This window comes from Agelaius phoeniceus, chromosome 1 (genome assembly GCF_051311805.1).
Source record: "Agelaius phoeniceus isolate bAgePho1 chromosome 1, bAgePho1.hap1, whole genome shotgun sequence".
NCBI classification, from domain to species: domain Eukaryota; kingdom Metazoa; phylum Chordata; class Aves; order Passeriformes; family Icteridae; genus Agelaius; species Agelaius phoeniceus.
The window spans coordinates 111873724-111891937 of record NC_135265.1 but is presented as its reverse complement, the minus strand read 5'-3'; the positions used below and the strand labels follow the sequence as shown (position 1 = coordinate 111891937).

Sequence of the window (18214 nt, the reverse complement as noted above, 5' to 3'; positions counted from 1 at the left end):
ACAACTGTGTCCTTCAGCAGTGTGAGGACAAGTCATGACTGTCTGACATTTAGTCCCCCTACACACAGTCCTAACACTCCTCCACATGTATCCTTGTAAAATGCTGAGTGCTTCAAAGAAAGACTGTCCTTAGAATTCTGGGTTTGGGAGCTCTCTGACTTCATCCAACAAGTAACAAAGGAATAAAAGTATTCCATCACTAGAGATTACTCTTCAGTTTTCTCTTTCAGTTTTTTCAGGAAAAAAAACAAAACTTCTCAGAAGTTGCAAGGAATACCTCATGTGTTTTTGAAGACATTTTAATTCAAAATACTTTTCTGCATTATTTTTAATCATAAAAGCAAGGAGAAAAGGATTCATGCTTAGCATGGAGTATACAGAAATAAGAAGGCAGAATTTTCCACTTCCTACCACTACTAAAACATTATAAGTAAATGGGAATTTAGATAATTTCTGGGGGTTTGGAATTAAGCAGAAGAGCCTAGAAGAGTAAAATGCCACCACATCTCCTCCTGCAACAGAGAGGTTCTTCTTAGAAATCTAGAAAAGCTAGAACCCCAAAAGGTAAAAAAAAGTGCCCAGTAGGTCACCTACTTACATCCAACGGAAACAGCACAGCTGCTGGAGCAAGCAGAAATAGAGCCTGAAAAATACCACCCCCTCTTTCTTTCCTTTCCTCTGTGCTCAAAAAAATGGAAAAAACTAGAAAGAGTCAGTAAGTCCTCCTCCTCTTTATTCTGACTAGAGTTCTTTTTTTTCAATGCAAATTTAAAGCAACATGGAGGCATACAGAAGATTGTAAAAGCGGGAAGTTGATAAAACTGTTTTTCTACCTATTGCTCATATTTACAAAATATGTGCTCTCTCATGCCTGCTTGTCTGTCGAGAAGATGCCAGAATAATCTCACTTTCAATCTATACAGCTAAGGGCTATTTTTCATTCCCTCCTAATGAAATGTGAAGCATTTAAATATCCCGTCCCTTTTTTTATAATACACACCATATACAGAATTAGTGATGCTTCTTTCACCTTTCCAAAAGCAATAGCTGAGTGCCTGCAGCTTTGCAGAATAAATTTCTGGCACATTCTGGGTGAATGGATGAGCCCCACCACAACAGTGAGAGATTGTGTGTCTTATCAAAATTAGCTTCTAATTACAGAAAGAGAAGAAGAAAGCGACCAGCACTTCGAGCCAACTTCTACCCCAATACAGAACAAAATAAAGTAACAATAGTCTGACAATGTTAACATGAAATAATCAAAACATACTAGATGCACTTTCAGCAGATGTTAACAGTGATCCAAGACGCTTCTTAATCCTGGATTTCTTAGTAGAAGGCCTCTGGGACTATATTAAAAAGAGACAGAGATTTAATCACTAGGACATTAAAAATAATTTTAACATGTATCAATATATTTAAAGCTGTTACTCACCTACCAAAGCTTAGCAGACCAATTTCAAATTAAATTTAAAATCTTTTACAAGACTGTAATATAATGAAGTATTAAAGCATGAGAATAGTATCATAAAATCTGAATTTTCATAGATTTGGAAAATGCAAACTTTCTATGACTATGACAGAAATCACATGTGACCTTGAGAAGAACAGGAGCCAGTATTTTCATCACTAAAATGTCAAAAGTGGGCAGTAACAACATGCTTGATAAAGCGTGTGTCCTCTTGAAAAGTTACATAAAGAATTAACTTGGTTGCCCTGTCTCTGATTTTACTATATCCCATAAGATATGCAACACTATGACTGCTCAGTACCAGAAGAAGAAACAAAAAAGCAGCTTGGGTCAGCACAAAATAATTTTCATTCAGATCTGGCTGATCGAGCAGGATTTTCTACACTTAATTCACTATTACAAACACATTCTTTAGGTCTAGCAAAAAATCCTGAGGTGCAAACTACTGCATTTTTGTTCCGTATTTTTTTAGGAAATGTAGTACTTCATCACAAATATGAAATTATTTTTGCATCCTTCAGTGTATTACTGAATTTTTCTAAGTGATGAGTGCTATCTAGAACACAACATATTAACATATGCTCCCCAAGTTACACTAACAAGTTAAGACAATGTCCTTATGTAACTGTGCTTTCCATTTTCTGTCTATTTTGACAGTTGCAACAACATGCTGTTAGTTTGGAAACAACACCAAAAGAAAAGGCAACATCTTATTATTCACTCAAGCATGGAAATTCACTGTCAGTTCGCATCTCTTTGTTACACCACTAAGGCAGCATTTTACCTCCAGCACTGAAGTGCTCTCAAAACCATCCCCACACCTAAGCCACGCATTGGAAATCGAAGAAGCAGACACTGATGTCCTGACATTTGATTTTTTCAGACCTACGGGTGTCTCATCTGGGAATGGTGTGCGGTCTGCATTCCAAAGTCTCTTCCGCTAGAGAAAGGAAAAACAAAGCCATTAAAAACACAGCGTAGAGATAATCAATTTCAAGTTAAATTTACTTACTCTAGATTGCCACTAGTATTTTCTGGATGTTTACAAACAAATTCCAATTTGTAATGAGTTCAGGAAAAAAAAAGTCTCAAACATTTGCAAGCATCTTTTATGCAGCTCTAAATAATAACACCATCACCAAGGTCAGGGGTAAATTAAGTTTTTGATAAATACACTTTCTGTTGGTCTAAATTACGTCTCATAATACCTGATAGCTGCTCAGTGAAGCTGAAAATATTATGTTACACAGGAACAGCTCACTAAAATACACTTTAACTAAATAAAGCCTTCAAAGTCATATATTTAATGTGCTTTAATTTTGTTTATGCAGAAGGTCACACTAGGTATCACTATACAGTTCACCATTAAAAATAACTAATCAACCAAAAAAAAACCCACCCCAGGCTCTTTCAGCTGTAAGAATTACACTTATTTCCACAACCATTTCCCCACTAAAAATGTTGCCTTCCCCTTACAAAGGATGCCAGAAATCATTTGGAGCATTAGATAAGTCATGAAAGAGGATTAGCATCCAGTGCTAATATCATGCAAGAGATTGTAACATCTGAAAATAGCTGAAGATGAGAGAATTGCCTGTTATCACATCCAAAGCTATCTCTCAGATTCAACACCAGTCTGCACATAGAAATTGAACTTGAGCACGATAATCATCTTATCCTACTGTGCTGGTGAAATTTATCAGAAAGCACTGACTGTATCATCTAACTACATCTGTCTTCTGATATAACTTCTCTCAAGCAACTCCAATTCCTATGTATAAATAATTATTACTCCAAAGTTAAGTTAACCAGCTCACACATTTTCTGCCAGGCTGGTCAATCAGGACTGTAACATACATGTCAAACATATGCACAACAAAAAACAAAGTGGAATCATAGAATAAATATTCTGAGTTGGAAGGGACCCACAAGCATCACAGAAGCCCAACTCTTGGTCCTGCACAGACCCAAGAATCACACCACATGCCTGAGAGCACAAGCATTTGGCACTTTTGCAAATGGCAATGCATATTTGTTTTCCATAGGGTTTTTTCAGTGCTCTTGAGAATGAAACAAGCAGTTCCCAAAAGCAGACAGTGAGCAGCATCTTACTTCACCCCTCCAGTCACAGTCCTGCTGTGCATGGTAAGATAACTGACCCTGCTAAGAGCCTCTTCTAAAACTGCCAGGGGTATTTACACCTCAAAGCAGCTACTCATTATCACCAAAGTCAAACTGTCCCCATAACTACTCCCACAGATATATGAAAGGTACAATCTTGAATCTGACGTGGTATTAAATCCGGAATCAACAGCGTTTTGGCAAGGACACGATGTCAGGTAGTTTAACAAGAAAGGTTAACATTACGACACAGAGAGAATTTAAACACTGCTTCCCTCCCAGTGAAGATGCTCTTGATTTCCAAAGTGCTTAGACAGGAACCTCTGCACTGGGTTGTCCTCTTGGCAAATGCTTCTGATGGTTTTTAACCTTAGCCAGTGCTGGGAGTCTTGCTTATATGCCTGGTTTTGTAGCTTCTAGAAGATTTTGCGAGATATATTTTGCAGACAAAGACTTACAGCATCACATACAGCTCATCTAAAGCTTATTTCTTGAATGGGATGCTCCAGTTTTGAGGAACACATCTGTGCCAACAGCAGCACCGTAGCTTGCAAGCAGGTTTACAGGGCACCACTTCTGATGGTCAGTTAAAAGCAGAAACAGTTGCAAATAAGTGAAAATAAGTGCACATAATTGCATGCACAAAGAGTTGCCTGAAGCAAGCTTTGTAATATACTTCCATTGTTAGCAAGCTTAACAAACATAGAACTAGGGAGTTACTCCTTGTTAAGCTTCTCATTCATGCTATTCTTAAAATCAGGACATTTGCTGACAGACAGCAAACCTCAACTTCTCAGTGCTGTCTAATACCAACACAGGAAGGAAAGAATGTGACATAAGAGGCAGGGGATGAACAGCAGAATGTGGCAGCTGATACACAGCCACTGCTGCACAATTGCCAAGATTTGGGAAGGGGATGCCATATAAAAATCAGCAGGATAAAGGCTACATGTAAACTCCCTCTCCCTAAGTAAGAAGGGTTAGGGTACAAATAGAAAGGATGTGCTCACAGGTGACAAGGTTAAAAAAGCAAACTGAGTAGAACAAATAGTTAGGTTTATGCTTAGATGGCTACATTTCTATTTAGAGTGCAATCTGAAGTTGCATTGGAAGTGACTTTTACACAACTGAAATTCAGTGTACAAGACAGTCATGGCTGTGACAGGCAAGAAGACTTTTCATAATTGATAACTTAACAGCAGAATAGTTTTATTTAACCCTGCACTTCCTTAGCCTGACTAAAGGCAAGGCTGCTCAGGTTTTCAGAGCAGCACTACAGAGCTGTCTCAGGGCAGGTGGTTCCTTGACAAACCAGAAACAACTGGGGCCCCCTCTTCCCCTTCTCTCTGAGCACTTGGAACTCACCAGACTCTGTGTGCAGACACAGCAACGATGAACCAAACTGACAGAAAACTTCTTTGGAAAGAAGCACTTGTTATCTACAGCTGGTGCAACAGCACAAGAAAGGATACAAGGATCAGTGGAACCAGTCCAGCAGCTGTTTGACACCATGGCAGCTTATTTACAACCTGAAGAACCATCAGTACTGTGGACAGTTCTGGTTAATTAGCTCTTTGTTTCACCATGCATCCTGCTCCACAGATTCAAGAAAATCTGAGTTTCTGCTACCACCACACAGAAATTTATAACCACTACAAGCACTGAGAAAACAGTCCCCAAAGTCCCAAACCAAGGAAGTAAAGAAATACACCTTTTACATGAGATACTCCTCAGCTACTGCAAATTCTGGCAGACTCCACTTGGAAGAAAACAAAAGAGAAGGACTTATGGTTGCTGATACTGACAGCAGTGGCTTTGAGTTCCAGATTTTTAATACAAATACCTTGTCACCATTTCCCACATTCTAAATTGTCTTAAAAAACTGGGAACAAAACAACAACACCCCCACAAAAAAACCCTCCAGAGCCAAATTACCGGATCCCAAACTCCCTGTCAATTTAAATCTCTCCATATAAATATTTGATGTGAATTCAAGAAACTGGACCTAGACCTTCAATCCACAGTTACTGAGAGGGCCAGCAGCCTGCAGGGCCTCTGTTGGGCTCTTTGCCTTCAGACACCATGGGAACAGTGCCAATGTTGGGGACAGCACTGTCATCCTTCCCCTGCAAAGCCACCTTGGCACAGAGGGATGGTGTCCAAGGACTTCTGTCACAGCAATACATCTGCTGGCATGCAGAAGTGGCAAGTTTTAAAGGCTCTTTGCTTCTGCTCCAGCCTGCTTCACGGCTGCAGAGAAACTAACATTTTAAGAAACTTAATTCTCAGGAGTAAATATTTATAATTAAGCTAATCTGAAGGCTGTGCTGCCCCCAAAGAAATGCAGCAACAACTGTGAGTTCTTTTAATCTTGAGTCACAAGGTTAATAAACTTTTCTTTCAATCTGAAATAAAAACGGGGCATATAAAAAATAACTTGTGTAATTTATTAAAGGAATGCATGAAGTGTCTAGAAACAAGGTATTGGAATTAAAAAAAAATAAATCACTGAATCAGGCTCAAAAGTGCTATAGCATGTAGACCTGCATGAACATCACAAAATCAAGATTTATTACAAAACAGAGTCAGACAACAAACCTTGTAAATTGTGTGAGGTGTCAGAAGCCAAAATATGACCTCTGAAATTTTGAGTTAAAAAGGGGAAGGCTAGGATGGCTGTCTCATATACAAATTGCCTTGACCTCTGTTCTTAAAAGCATTGCATTTTGTCTCTGGAGCAGTTCCTTCTAAATGAGTGGAAAAAAATTTGAGTTACTCCTGTGGGCATTAGTGGAATTAGGTCCAAGCCCTCCTCATAAAGGGCACTGCAAGCAACCTTATCGCATTACTCCTTTAGTTATTTCCAGTGAGATAAAGGTAAGTTAGCCTACATGGGTGCAGGTGTGAGGAAAAGGGAGGCAGACTCTGAAAAAACCATGAAAATGCATAAGGATTTTACAACAGACTACTGCAAGTATGGGGCTGGAGTGTTGGATTTGACTTTTAAATAGATGTTCCTATCTAGAACATCTCCACTCAACCAATCTGTGAGGTTACTTATGTCCAAGACTTGTTACCCAGAAACACTCTGTATAAAGTCACTGGGACCATATGCTCAAAGACTACTCACTACACACCCTTTACACTTCAGACAATCCCACTTTGGGGCTACTTCAAAAACCACAGGAAGAGCCCCTAGGAACACATGACCCAGTATATTATCTACCTCATATGCAAGTGGCATTTCTTTGACACATCACCTACTCTTACACAAAAAGCAACATAAGCTGAAGGAGAAAACTAGTGATAAACCATTTCACTACATGAACTCCTCCTGCTACTGGCTTCCAAATCCAAAAATTAGTCACGCAACTTAAACATCAGTCAGAATTATTCAAATACAACTGGTACAGTCTTCCTGGACAGAGTAGAATGAAAAAGTATTGAAAATCATAGCTCTAGTCGACAGAGACTTTTCATATTTTTAAAAAAAAAACTGATGGGACCAATCACATAAAAGTATGTAAATATCCAACATTGACCAACAGCCATCCTCATCTTTCACCTTTGTTCTCATCAGTTTCACATGAAAATACTCCTAACTAACACTTCAGCTTGTGTTGGCCTTCAAAACTCCAACTTCAAGAGAGTATAAAACTGAATTTGACAAGCACCTCACTTTCAGCAAAGCACCATATTCATGATACTGAGTTCTTAAAAGTGTAACTACTGTATTTAGTGCCTAGATAAAAAGTAAAGTTCTAATTTAATATGAAAACATCCTTGCATTTTAAACTCTCAAGTGAGCATTCAAATACACACTTAAAGTAATGATTTGTATTTTTTTCCAGTGAAGATTATTTTTTTACTCCTGTGAAAATCAGTATGCATATTTTCCAAAGATGACTCACAAGAACATGTGTGGTCCCTAGAAAGGTCCTCATCAAGTTGTAATCATTCATAAAAAAATTATACCGTACAATCACAGTCAGTGATAACCTGCCATACCATACCTCCTTCTAGTCTTGTGGCAAAGAAATACTAAAACCAAATTAAAATCTTAAAATAATTTTCCCATTGCTATTGATGTGTGAGACCAAAATTTTTAAAACATTCTTTCAAAACCATTCTTGGTGCTCATGATTTTTACTACACTAGATAAAAGACTATCCTCAATGACTTACACTGACATATATAAGATTACCATTTGAATGTCAGGATTTTTTTAACCTACACGTCCTTTTTTAAGCAAGAATATAAATTACTATATGCTTACATTGGAAAAAACCAACTCTCATGGAATAAGATTATCGAAGTATACTTTGTATTAACAACTAGTGCCAAGTAGCTGGAGAGAAATCTGCAATCTATGAAAGCAGTTAAAGCAGAAGTATTTTAGAAAAGCTTACAGAAAATTAAGTTATCCAAAATGTTTAGGATACAATAACAGTATCACACATTTTTGTTACGTCACAGGTTAGCATGGGTTTTAATCAATTTAATTAATAGCCAGCAAGTGCTCTATTTCCCCTTGAACAGTATAAGTTTTCATTCATCAAGGAACATTATCTTTGTCAGCAAAAGGAGTTACTATTATCACAGGCTGTTACCACATTGCAACAAGAGTTGGTTAAATCCTGTTTCAGTTAAGTGTGCATTTTCTCACTAGGCAAGAATGCAAAACCTTCCAGAAGAAACCATGTGTAGTGTCAATATACAAGTTAATTTATGTGAAGTATAGTAGGTTATTTTAAAGCTTTTTTTTAGTAGTTTGAGAGCTGTTGACATTTTCTTCCATTAAAATTTCTTTTAAATGGGCTTATACTTAAAAAGCAGTTGAATGTGCACACCAGTATAGACAAAATTCTCTAGGAACCAGATCCGTAATATGTCAGCTCTGTATGTCAAACAACTCTTGCAGTCCCTCTTCCAGCAGTACATCAATATTAGCCTAAGCACGGACAATCAGAGCCAGCACATCCCAATTGCTCCTCTGCGGGGAACATCCAATGGACCAAGCAAATACCAAAGGAAAGGGATAGAAAAGCAGCACGGGGCGCTTCTCCTCCCTCCGCTCCCAGACAAGAAAGCGAAGCTGCTCAAAACAGTACCAATCCCGGCCAATTCCCACAATTCTCTTTTCCTCTCAAGTTTTACTCTCCCTGCACTTTTTCCCCGCCGGCCAAGTGAGCAGGCCGGGCTCGCCGCTCCCCCCGGTGCAGCTGTGCCACGGTGGATCTCACTGTTAGTGTTGCGCAACCGCGCACACCAGCACCGCGGGAAGGGCCCGGGCTCCCGCCCCGCGTTCCAGCGTGGCGGGTCCCCAGCACAAGCACCGCCTTGGAGCCGGATATGAACGGGCAGCGAGGGCACAGCGCGGCAGCGACTGCTGCTCTACCGCCGCCGCCAACACCACCAGCCACCCCCGCGCCCCTCGCAGCGGGGCCGGGAGGCGCGGCTGGCCGGCGGCCAGGGCGCACGGCAAGGCCGCCGCGGGGAACGCCACGGCTCGGCCCTACGGGGCGGCCCGGGAGCATTGACCAGCCCGGCCAAGGAGCATTCACCGGCCCGGCCGAGCCCCTTCTCCTCCCGTCCCGCCGCGGCCGCCGGTACCTTCCCCTTCCCGCCGGGCATCGCCCCCGGCGCGGCGCCGCGTCCCCGGTCACGTGGCGGGGGAGCACCGGGGGCGGGGCCGAGGGAACCCCCGGCCCGCGCCCGCCCTTTGCAGCTTTGGCGCCGCCGGAGCTGCGGCTTCTGATTGGGCAGAGCAGGGGTGACGTAGAAGCAGGGCGGGGCTCCCGCGAAGGAGGGGCGCGGTGCGCGCGCGCTGGGGGCGGGCTGGTGGCCCCGGTTGCCCCGGTGGTCCCGGGTGGTGCGGAAGCCCTGCGGAGCTGGCGGGCATTTCCCGAGGGGGCTGCCGTGAACTGGGCCGTTTGTTCTCTGCCCGGGGCACGGGCTGAATTTTGAGGGCATGGTGTGGAGAGCGACGTGTGAGCTCTGCCCTTCCCTGAGAAGTTTTTCAGCCTGGGTTTCGCCTCTACATCCTTCGTGACAGCCAAGGTCACTCATGCATTCTTCGTGATATCCGGGTTCACTCAGAAGTAAATCTCAAATGAGTGTTCAATACCGCAAGGAAAGAAAGCACGGGGATGGAAACACTGTCTAGATACCTAAGCAAGTAATGTCTAAACACAAGGCACTTGATGAAAAATATTACTGTTGCACCACTAAAATAAGATTTTTTTTAACTTCCTAAGCAAAAAGTAAGGCAATAAATGTACTGGCAGAAAGGGTAATGTCCGTGCCAAGATGTTGACTTGGAACTGGAACTGCTTTGCATGGATGTTCTCTTTCGAAAAATGATAAGTTGCAGTTAACAGAGGGAAAAAAGGCTGATCACCTTTGCAAATGTTTTACTGCTGCAGGAGGAAACACTGGCAGAAAAAGATGGTTATTTTTATATTGGTTATAAAGGATGTTTATATTTTGTATTTTACAGATAGGTTATTTTATATTGCTTATTGTAGGTTCTTGACAAGGTCACCTTGGCTGTCAGTGCTGCTGTTAAACACAAGCAATAATAAACAATCTTTGTAAAATAAGGTAGTTGTATCTCATAGCTTGATTAGAATTTATAAAGTACTTACATTTTGATAGAAGGTCCTGCATGACTGCATTTTTATTGTTGAGCCCTAATTACATATATCCGTCTATAGTTCAGTTTGTATTTTTCCCAAAGCACCCTATGGCAAATACCCGTCTGGCATTCCCTTTATAAAACTGCCACTAATTAAAGTGGATTTTGCAAACAGAAGAGCCAGAAACATCATCATCCAAACCCCATACTGCCTTTGATTTTTATATTCAAAACAGAATTAAAAGCACTGGGTTCTCATCCTTCCAAAAACTTGCTATATTTCTTCTGAAATTTCCAGACTGACAAATTAATTCTATTATATATCCTCAAGGTAGGGTTGGTTTTTTTTTTAATATATGTTATTGCACTGCTTAGCTAAATACTCTTATGTTAGAGCTGAACCACAGAGAAATGGACCACAGAAGTCTGGCCTACTTTAGTGAGTATATTTTCTCTGAACATAAATTCCTTCCAAGAATTCCAAGGTGCTCACACCTGGGAGGAACTTACTTCTGTAGAATCCCAAGAAGGTGACCAAGTCTATAGATTCCTTTTGTTTGTTTTCATGTTCTTCACAAACAAGTACTGAAATGACATGGAAGTAGAAGAAGCATGTGAGAAAACCACCATATATATTAGGAACTAAAACAGAGCTGCAGCTTTAAAAAAAAAAAAAGTCTCTGTTTCATTATTAGAAATAATGTGAAGAAAGAATAATAAAAGCCAAGTTTCTTGACAAAAGGTGAAATTTCATAATACCACTACATTATTCTTCAAGTCTGTTAAAAATTTATGTGCATCATATTTTGGAACTAATAATTAACACAATTGGTTAGTTTTTGAAGAACTGGTTTTTCAACTACATATACAAACATATCTGTGTTTTCACAGGCTTAAATAATGGTTTGAGTCCACTGTTTTATCTGATATACTGATTGACTGTATTTGCACTTGAGATCAAATCTACTGCTGCTCAGGGAACATTAAGAAATTGTGAACTTTTTCTATTTTTGTTGCATGAAAATTTTATGAAAACAATACAATTTCTGTTAGCAACAAAAATTTATTTCTGTAGTGAAATCCAGAAAAAAGGGAATTTATAAAAGAAAGGGAATTTATTTGTTGGTGGTGCTGTTGGTTGCACCAATGTTCCTTAATCCACATGTAGAAAAAACTCTTTCAAAGAAACAGAAAGTATTTTACAGAGATGAGGTAAAGGTAAGGAAGCTTAAATTACTGAAGTTTGGAACACTTGCTTATATTGATTGAATGTGCCCGTTCTTCCTTCTAATATGGGTTTATGGATTCATTTCCTCTTACAGAGCATTAAGTTAGAGCTTTAAAAGCTTTTCAGTGTACAAAGTCTGGTACAGACAATGTCAAATTCAAACACAGAAAAAGGTTTTTGATTTGAGTCATTCCTTCAGGAAAGTTTTAAAAGTCACAAGTATCTCAGACACTGAACTGTGATGAAGTAGGTGAGGAAAAACTCATCAAGTATTTTAGAGTCTGTCTTTCAGGGTCAGATAGGTTTTTATGAGTTTGTCAGGCAAGAGATGATCCAAAGGCCTAGGCTAGACAGATCACAGTCTAGATCCAAAATAACATTTTCTTCTGCAGACTGTGTTGCAGTTTGATCATTCCAAGCTCTCTAAAGTTTTTTTTAGGAAGTAACACGAAACACTTAAATCTTTTTAATCCTCAAGCTACAATGTCAGTTCCACTTTAAATTAAATTGTACTGTTTCACAGTCCAGTGCATCACTATGCTGAGGCAAGCTGTAAACTGTGGAAGAAATGGGGAAAAAAAATCCTACAAAACCCCTCAGGGGATGCCAGATTGCAGTGGATCAAAGAGTCAATTTCTAACATTCACACAAATTAAAAATTAATAGCTGATCATTTAAGAATCAAAAGCAAAAAAAGGTTTTAAATGAATCAGCACATCCAGGAAGCATCTCTTTAGCAGCCCTTGCCCCTGGGTCCGAAAGACAGGAGGGGCTCCAGCCTCTGGAGTGTCCTGGCTGCTCACTGAGCCTAAGCCAGCTCATCCCAGCATCCCTGCTCCAAGTGCTTCCCTGGCATCTTGCAGTGGCTGACATTTTTCTCATCTCCTGCTATTTCTCTGTGTCAGTGCTATAAAAGGAGTATGAGTACATAACTTTCTGGCAGACAGTAACATTTGGGAAACATATTTGCCTACTTTTTATGAGACGCCTCTGTAGTTTAATGGGGTTAGTGCAAATAAAATAATATTTTCCAATCTGAAACTGAACATCTGTCATAAAAGTACTCTCTTTTGGCTCTAGCTGGTGAGAAAAAAATGCAGGCCCATATTTAGAGCTGGAGAAAAGTGACATATTTTAAACTTCAATCATTAGACCAGTTTACTGCCATGAAAGTTTTTCCTCCTAATTTAATTCAACAAGATTTTAAAATTACAGAAGGACATATAACACTGAACTTCATAAATTTTAGTACATCCAGATATTGAATTTCTTCTTTTAGGTCTAGTATTAATACAACTTTAGCCTAATCATGACTGTGGTGTACCCTTGTGTTGAAGATTTTACAAACAGTGTCCCTGAAAAATGCCTTGCCCAAGGGAGAATACTATGTTAAAGAGTGGCTAGGGTAATACATTGGTTCCTTCTTCTACTGCTTTGGCAGCTGGTCATTTTGGGTTTGGTCTCTACATGATTTCTTTCTGCTTTTTTTCACTTCTTGAAGTAGGCAGGAATGTGCTATTAGATGCCTTCTAGATAAAGGCTATTGCATAGTACACAGCTTTAAGGTGGGGAATAAAGAAGACACAATAAATTATTAAAAATCAAAGTTGCCATACTAGGCAGTCTTCCCTATCCAAGAAGCTCCATCATTATTAATTTATTATTATAACTTAGAGAGAGAAGAATGAAACCCAAGGATTTATTGGGTTATTTATTTATTATTTACTTCATATATATATATATATATATATATGTGTGTGTGTGTGCATGTGAATAATGTTTTTATTATTTATTCTGGGCCATCCTGAGCCCTCATCTATTTGCCTACCATTCTGGTATGCATGGAGACATAGTGTAGCAGGTAAAGCTCATGGCTTGAGCTTGGATTGCACCTGGGCTTGGCTAGTCTGTGTGTGTGGTCTTAAAGGCCAACTATTCATATGAACCATGATGCCTAAATCAAGGAAATTCCTTAAATCAACAGCTAGCAGATCTGTGGCCCTGATTTTTAAAGTTTTTCTGGTGTTTACATTCTTGTAACGAACTTTCTCACACACTTTATGTAAACAACTTATTGTTTTGCATTCTTTTGTGGAGGAGGAGAAATTTGATGGACTGTTGGTTTATCCAGAGTCATTGGAGAGGTGGCACTGGCACCCTCCAACCCACTGTTACTTTTGGAAATCTATAAATGCTGGAGTCAGAAATTAAAAATTTTCTACTTACCCTTGAGAGAGCTGCATGTCCACGTCATGTTATTTCATGTCCTATAGTGACACAGATCAATTTCCACAGTAATATCCACAATGCAATTTCCCCAGTATTCTCAAACCCCATGCTACTTGTGTCTCAGCTTGCTCTGTGATATTCCATACTTATTCACCCCTCTGTTTCCTGCTCTTTAGTATAACTTAAGCTGCCTCCTTTGATGTGCTTATTAGCAGACACAGAACATGCTGAAGTACGAGTTTGAGCAATTGCATTTTCACATGTAGGCAGTCTTTGACATTCCCTGTTTAGTGGAGTATTTGTGAGGGTTTGAGGGTTTTTTTGTGTTTCACTTATCACCAAAATAGTTTTGAGAGAATAGGAAATACAACTTGTATTCTCTGTCTGCTATATCTATGTATCTTCTGTATCTATATATTTTTGACATAAATCTAGAAGCCTGCAAAGAGAAAAAATTCTCTTTTTTGCCTACCTTCTACCTTTCAGAAAAGCAAACACCTTTTCTACTACTGTCCATCATACTCTCAATATTTGTTCAGACAAATTTCTGCTTTCATGTTTGAGGCTTCTAAGGTTAGAGTTAAGAAGTGAAAGTGATAATTCTAAAATGCTTTGGCCTGTTTTAGTAATTTGCTTGCACTAAAAAACTTCAGTGAGTACCATACAGGTCGTGAATCTTTTCTTATGTACCCTTGTAAATTAGTTCAATAGCATAACACAATTTTAAAATGTGATAATAACAATGGAGGGGATCCCAAATCAAAATTCAGGCTGTGAACACTAATTAAAATTAGAGTTGGCTCATGAACTACAGTTCATACACTTTAGCTTTCTAAACTGGTATCAAGCTTTTAACTCAGTAACCTGAAGCTAAGTATTAAAGTTCTGGGTTGTTTTCAAGAGCAGAAGTTCAGCTGCTGCTGCTGGAAGCAGAATGCAGGTATAAGCACATCTCAATTGATTAATGTGTAATTAATAATACAGAACAAAAACCATTGCGTACAGTTTGCACTTAACGATCATAACTTGTGCATAATTCCTATCAAACCTGCCCAGTTTGTAAAATAACACTGGCTCTCACAATATATGAGATGCCTCATGGGGTGCAAGTAATGGATTTTAATTGATTTTCTTTCTGGATAGATTCCATTTGGTCCATAAAATCTCAGACCTTGGCGTGTATGACTTCAACTCTCTCTCCCAGGTAACACAAGGTGTCATGCCATATACTGAAATACGTTTGCAGCTGAAACATTACTCCTGATGCTTTCCAGTGTTTTGGGGGTTTTTTGTTGTTGTTTTTGGTTGTTTGTTGTTGGTTTTGGTTGTTTGTTTTTGGTTTTGGTTTTTTTGGGGGGGGATGTTTTTTGTTTTTTGCCTATACCAGTGCCTCACTTCCCTAGAAATCAGGAGGCACAGAGTGCGCTGCTGACTGATGTGGTGTGGCAGGCTCCAGTGCAGGTGCAATTATAAGAAACAAGACTCAGATTATTGTTGGAATGTAAATATAAACCTTAATCCTCAGTGTCACTTGTTTCTGAAACGCGGCACTTAACACAGTTTGTGTAGTGTTACTTGGCATGTTTTGCTTTTGTTACTCAGCGCTATTTTGTGTAGAGACTTCACGGGCGCGCCCTCCCTCCCGTATGCAGTAAATACAGCATCTTCAATAGACCCGTAGCGAGAAAAACAGTTTGGAGGTGATTCCGCGACGTGCCTAGGTACAGTGAGGTCATTACGGGTGTGAAATACACCCTGTTGGCAGGCGGGCACCGGAGCGTCCTGGGGCCGCGGGAAGCCGCCCGCTCCCACGGGAGCCGCCCGGGAGCCAGCCCCGGGAGCCAGCGCCGGGAGCCAGCGCCGGGAGCCAGCCCCGCGGGCAGCCCCGGCCTGGGTGCCCGGAGCCGGGGGCAGGTCCAGCCCGCGGGGCGCGGCCGGGGAGCCGCCCTCCGCCCGCCCCCGGCCCCGCCGCCTCCCTCATCCTTCCTCCCGTCGCTGCCATCCCTCCGTGCCTCGGTGCCGGCGCGGCGCAGGGCAGGGCGGCGATGTGGCGGTGGCGCTATGTGAGCGGCCGGCAGCTGCACGGCTTCCGACACTACAAGGTACGGGGAAGGTACGGGGCAGCCCCGGGGCCGGGAGGGAGGGCAGGAGGCGGACGGGCAGCCCCGGGTGGCATCTCGGCTCCGGAGCGCTCCGCTTCGGGCGGCTGGGTCCCGGCCCCGCTGTGAATGCGGCCCCGGCCGGCCGGGCCATCCCTCCGCCGCCGGAGGGTCCGCAGGGCTCCCTCCACCTGTGCCCGCGGGGAGATGTCCCGCACCTCCGCCTGTGCCCGGCTCCGATGGAGTGCGTGCCCTGGGCAGGAGGTGGGTGTTCGCGGGGCGGCAGGTGGGTCTCGGTGGAGGCAGAGTGAACTGGGTTTTGAGTGAGTATCAACGTCTGTCAAAGCTGTGCCCGTTTTAGAGCAGCGTGGTTTTGGAGGCATCCGGTGTTTCTGTAAGAAGGCACGCATTGATGCTGCTTGTCTGGCTGTCTGCAAAGCCTTCGGACGCAGGAATGCTCTGGCGTTGAGAAATAAATAAAAAAGCCGTCAGAGGGGGGAAAGAAAAACTTTAAATAATGATCTAAACCTCATGTTTGCAAATAATCTCAGTAAATGGGTGAATCTCAGTAAATGGGTGAATCATTAGATATTTGAATTTACCAGTGTTATGTCATGGACTTAGGAGTTACAGGGGATGCAGTACAGGGACCATCCAGGTTTGTGCCAGTTGAGGTGCAGGTGTCTGAAATGGGCCATGCCACCGTGTTCACGCACCCTCACCTCTTTCCTCATGAAAAGCAGGAGGGGCAGACCAGCTTCTACCAGCACAACACCCAGCCTATTATTTTATGTTCAGTTTGCCAAAGCAGCCCTACACCATGCTCCCCAAGATTCTTGCCTTCTTGCTTTTACCGTGTGCCTTCCCAGGCTGGGCTCCAACCAGGGCATTCAGCTTTTCCTGGTTCCTATCAAGCCCTTCCGTTCCCTGGGCCAGCAGCTCTGCCTGTTTACCTCAGCAGGAATGAAGGTGGAGGAAGTGTGGCTTCGAGAGTGTTCTCCAGGTTGCTTCCTAGGAACTTGTTATGCACAGAAGCTAATTAAAATGTACCAACCTGTTTGTGTGTCTCTGATGTGAGTGGGATAAAACATTCTGCCAGCTGCTTCTGGCCACAGGGCATGAGTTGTGCAGGTCTGTGCTTGAATGGTGAAGCCACAGTCTTGACTGAGATCAGGAGGAAGAAAAATAAAAAGCAAGTTTTAAGATAAATGGATGTTGTTATTTAAGTAACTTCCCTGAATTATTTGAATTCACAGTACAAATATGGGAATGCTTGTATTGCATTCTTTCTTATCATTTGAATGAAAATAGCTTCAAACAAGTGCAGATGAGGAATAATCAAGACAACGTTTTTAAAAAAAACCTGTAATCATTGTGCCATACTTATGATTTACAGGGCAAATTATTACCAAAAGGCAGAATCACATATCAAATAATTTAATTTTAGTATATTGGTTTCTCAAGAGCATTGCTAAGAAACTACGTAGGGTAATTTTTCTTAAGTACAAGAATCAGCCAACACAGATACTTAAGAAGTATCTGTTCTTCTGTGTTCTGAAAAAAAAATCCTAGTAACTGCAGGCTTTAGAAAGATGAAATCAAATGGTTTTCTTTTACCTGAGGTGACTTGGGACTAGGATATCTTGGAAATAAATAAATCCAAATGGCATGTGTTTCACACAGAGAAGTACAGCTACATGAGGTTGGTGCTGCTGAGCTGGCCAGGTATCTGCACCATTTTCCTGGTGCTCCAGGTTGCAGGAGGACCTGGCAGGTGATGGCAGCTCTCCCTATTCCTAAACGCTGCTCACAGTGATTTAATGTACTCCAAAAATACAAAAGGGGTGCAGCAAGGAAACACTAATCATTACCACAATCTCTTGTCCTTCACTCTTCCATACCTGGGGCTGCCACAACTGCAGCTTTGTTCTCACCACCTCCCAGGCCTGACACATGCTCTTCAACCTCCTGTTGCCCTCTGGCTGCCATCTCTTCCCCTTCAGCCTAGGGCCTTACTGCATCCTGGTCCTTCAGCTTCCCAGCCCCTTGGAGGAGATTGCTGCTTCCTTTGCTCCCTACTCAACAGATGCTAAACTCTGATCACTGTGCCCAGCCCACATGGGTTACCTCTTCTTACAACCTCCTCGCTGTTTCTGCCCTGTGTTTCCTGGTGAACTCAGGTGTGGAGTAGTGTGGAGGGATATGTGCGTTGGCCCTGTGAAGAACTAGATAACCTCTGAAAGGATCTGTAAGCATACATTCAATATTGAGCTAAAACACTTCTGGATTTGAAATGTGCATAGAAACTTTAGATTTAGTAGCATCCATCTCTCTGTTGTACATCACACTGCAGCATTGTACTCACGGTACTCTCAGTGGCTTAACGTACTCCATACTTTGCACAATTTGTCTGCTGAGCGTAACACAGC

General features: G+C 41.6%; 2 protein-coding genes across 3 annotated transcripts in view; one reads left to right on the top strand and one right to left on the bottom strand.

The window, feature by feature from the left end:
• Positions 1 to 9334, bottom strand: part of SPIDR (scaffold protein involved in DNA repair) — a 195886-nt gene extending 186552 nt beyond the window's left edge. For both annotated transcript variants that reach the window (XR_013184102.1, XM_077185375.1), the window contains exons 1-3: positions 9206 to 9334; positions 2256 to 2411; positions 1271 to 1349 (exon numbers count right to left, since the gene is read on the bottom strand). Coding sequence is in view for 1 of the 2 variants with exons in the window: in XM_077185375.1 (XP_077041490.1) it covers positions 1271 to 1349; positions 2256 to 2411; positions 9206 to 9226 (256 nt within the window). In the remaining variant the exon portion in view is untranslated. The remainder of the gene's footprint in view (positions 1 to 1270; positions 1350 to 2255; positions 2412 to 9205) is intronic.
• Positions 9335 to 15589: 6255 nt separating this feature from the next.
• The window catches only part of LOC129123447 (ethanolaminephosphotransferase 1-like), a 57934-nt gene continuing 55309 nt past the window's right edge, over positions 15590 to 18214 (top strand). Inside the window, exon 1 of the mRNA XM_054637800.2 lies at positions 15590 to 15788. Coding sequence (XP_054493775.1) covers positions 15732 to 15788 — 57 coding nt within the window. The 5' untranslated portion in view covers positions 15590 to 15731. The remainder of the gene's footprint in view (positions 15789 to 18214) is intronic.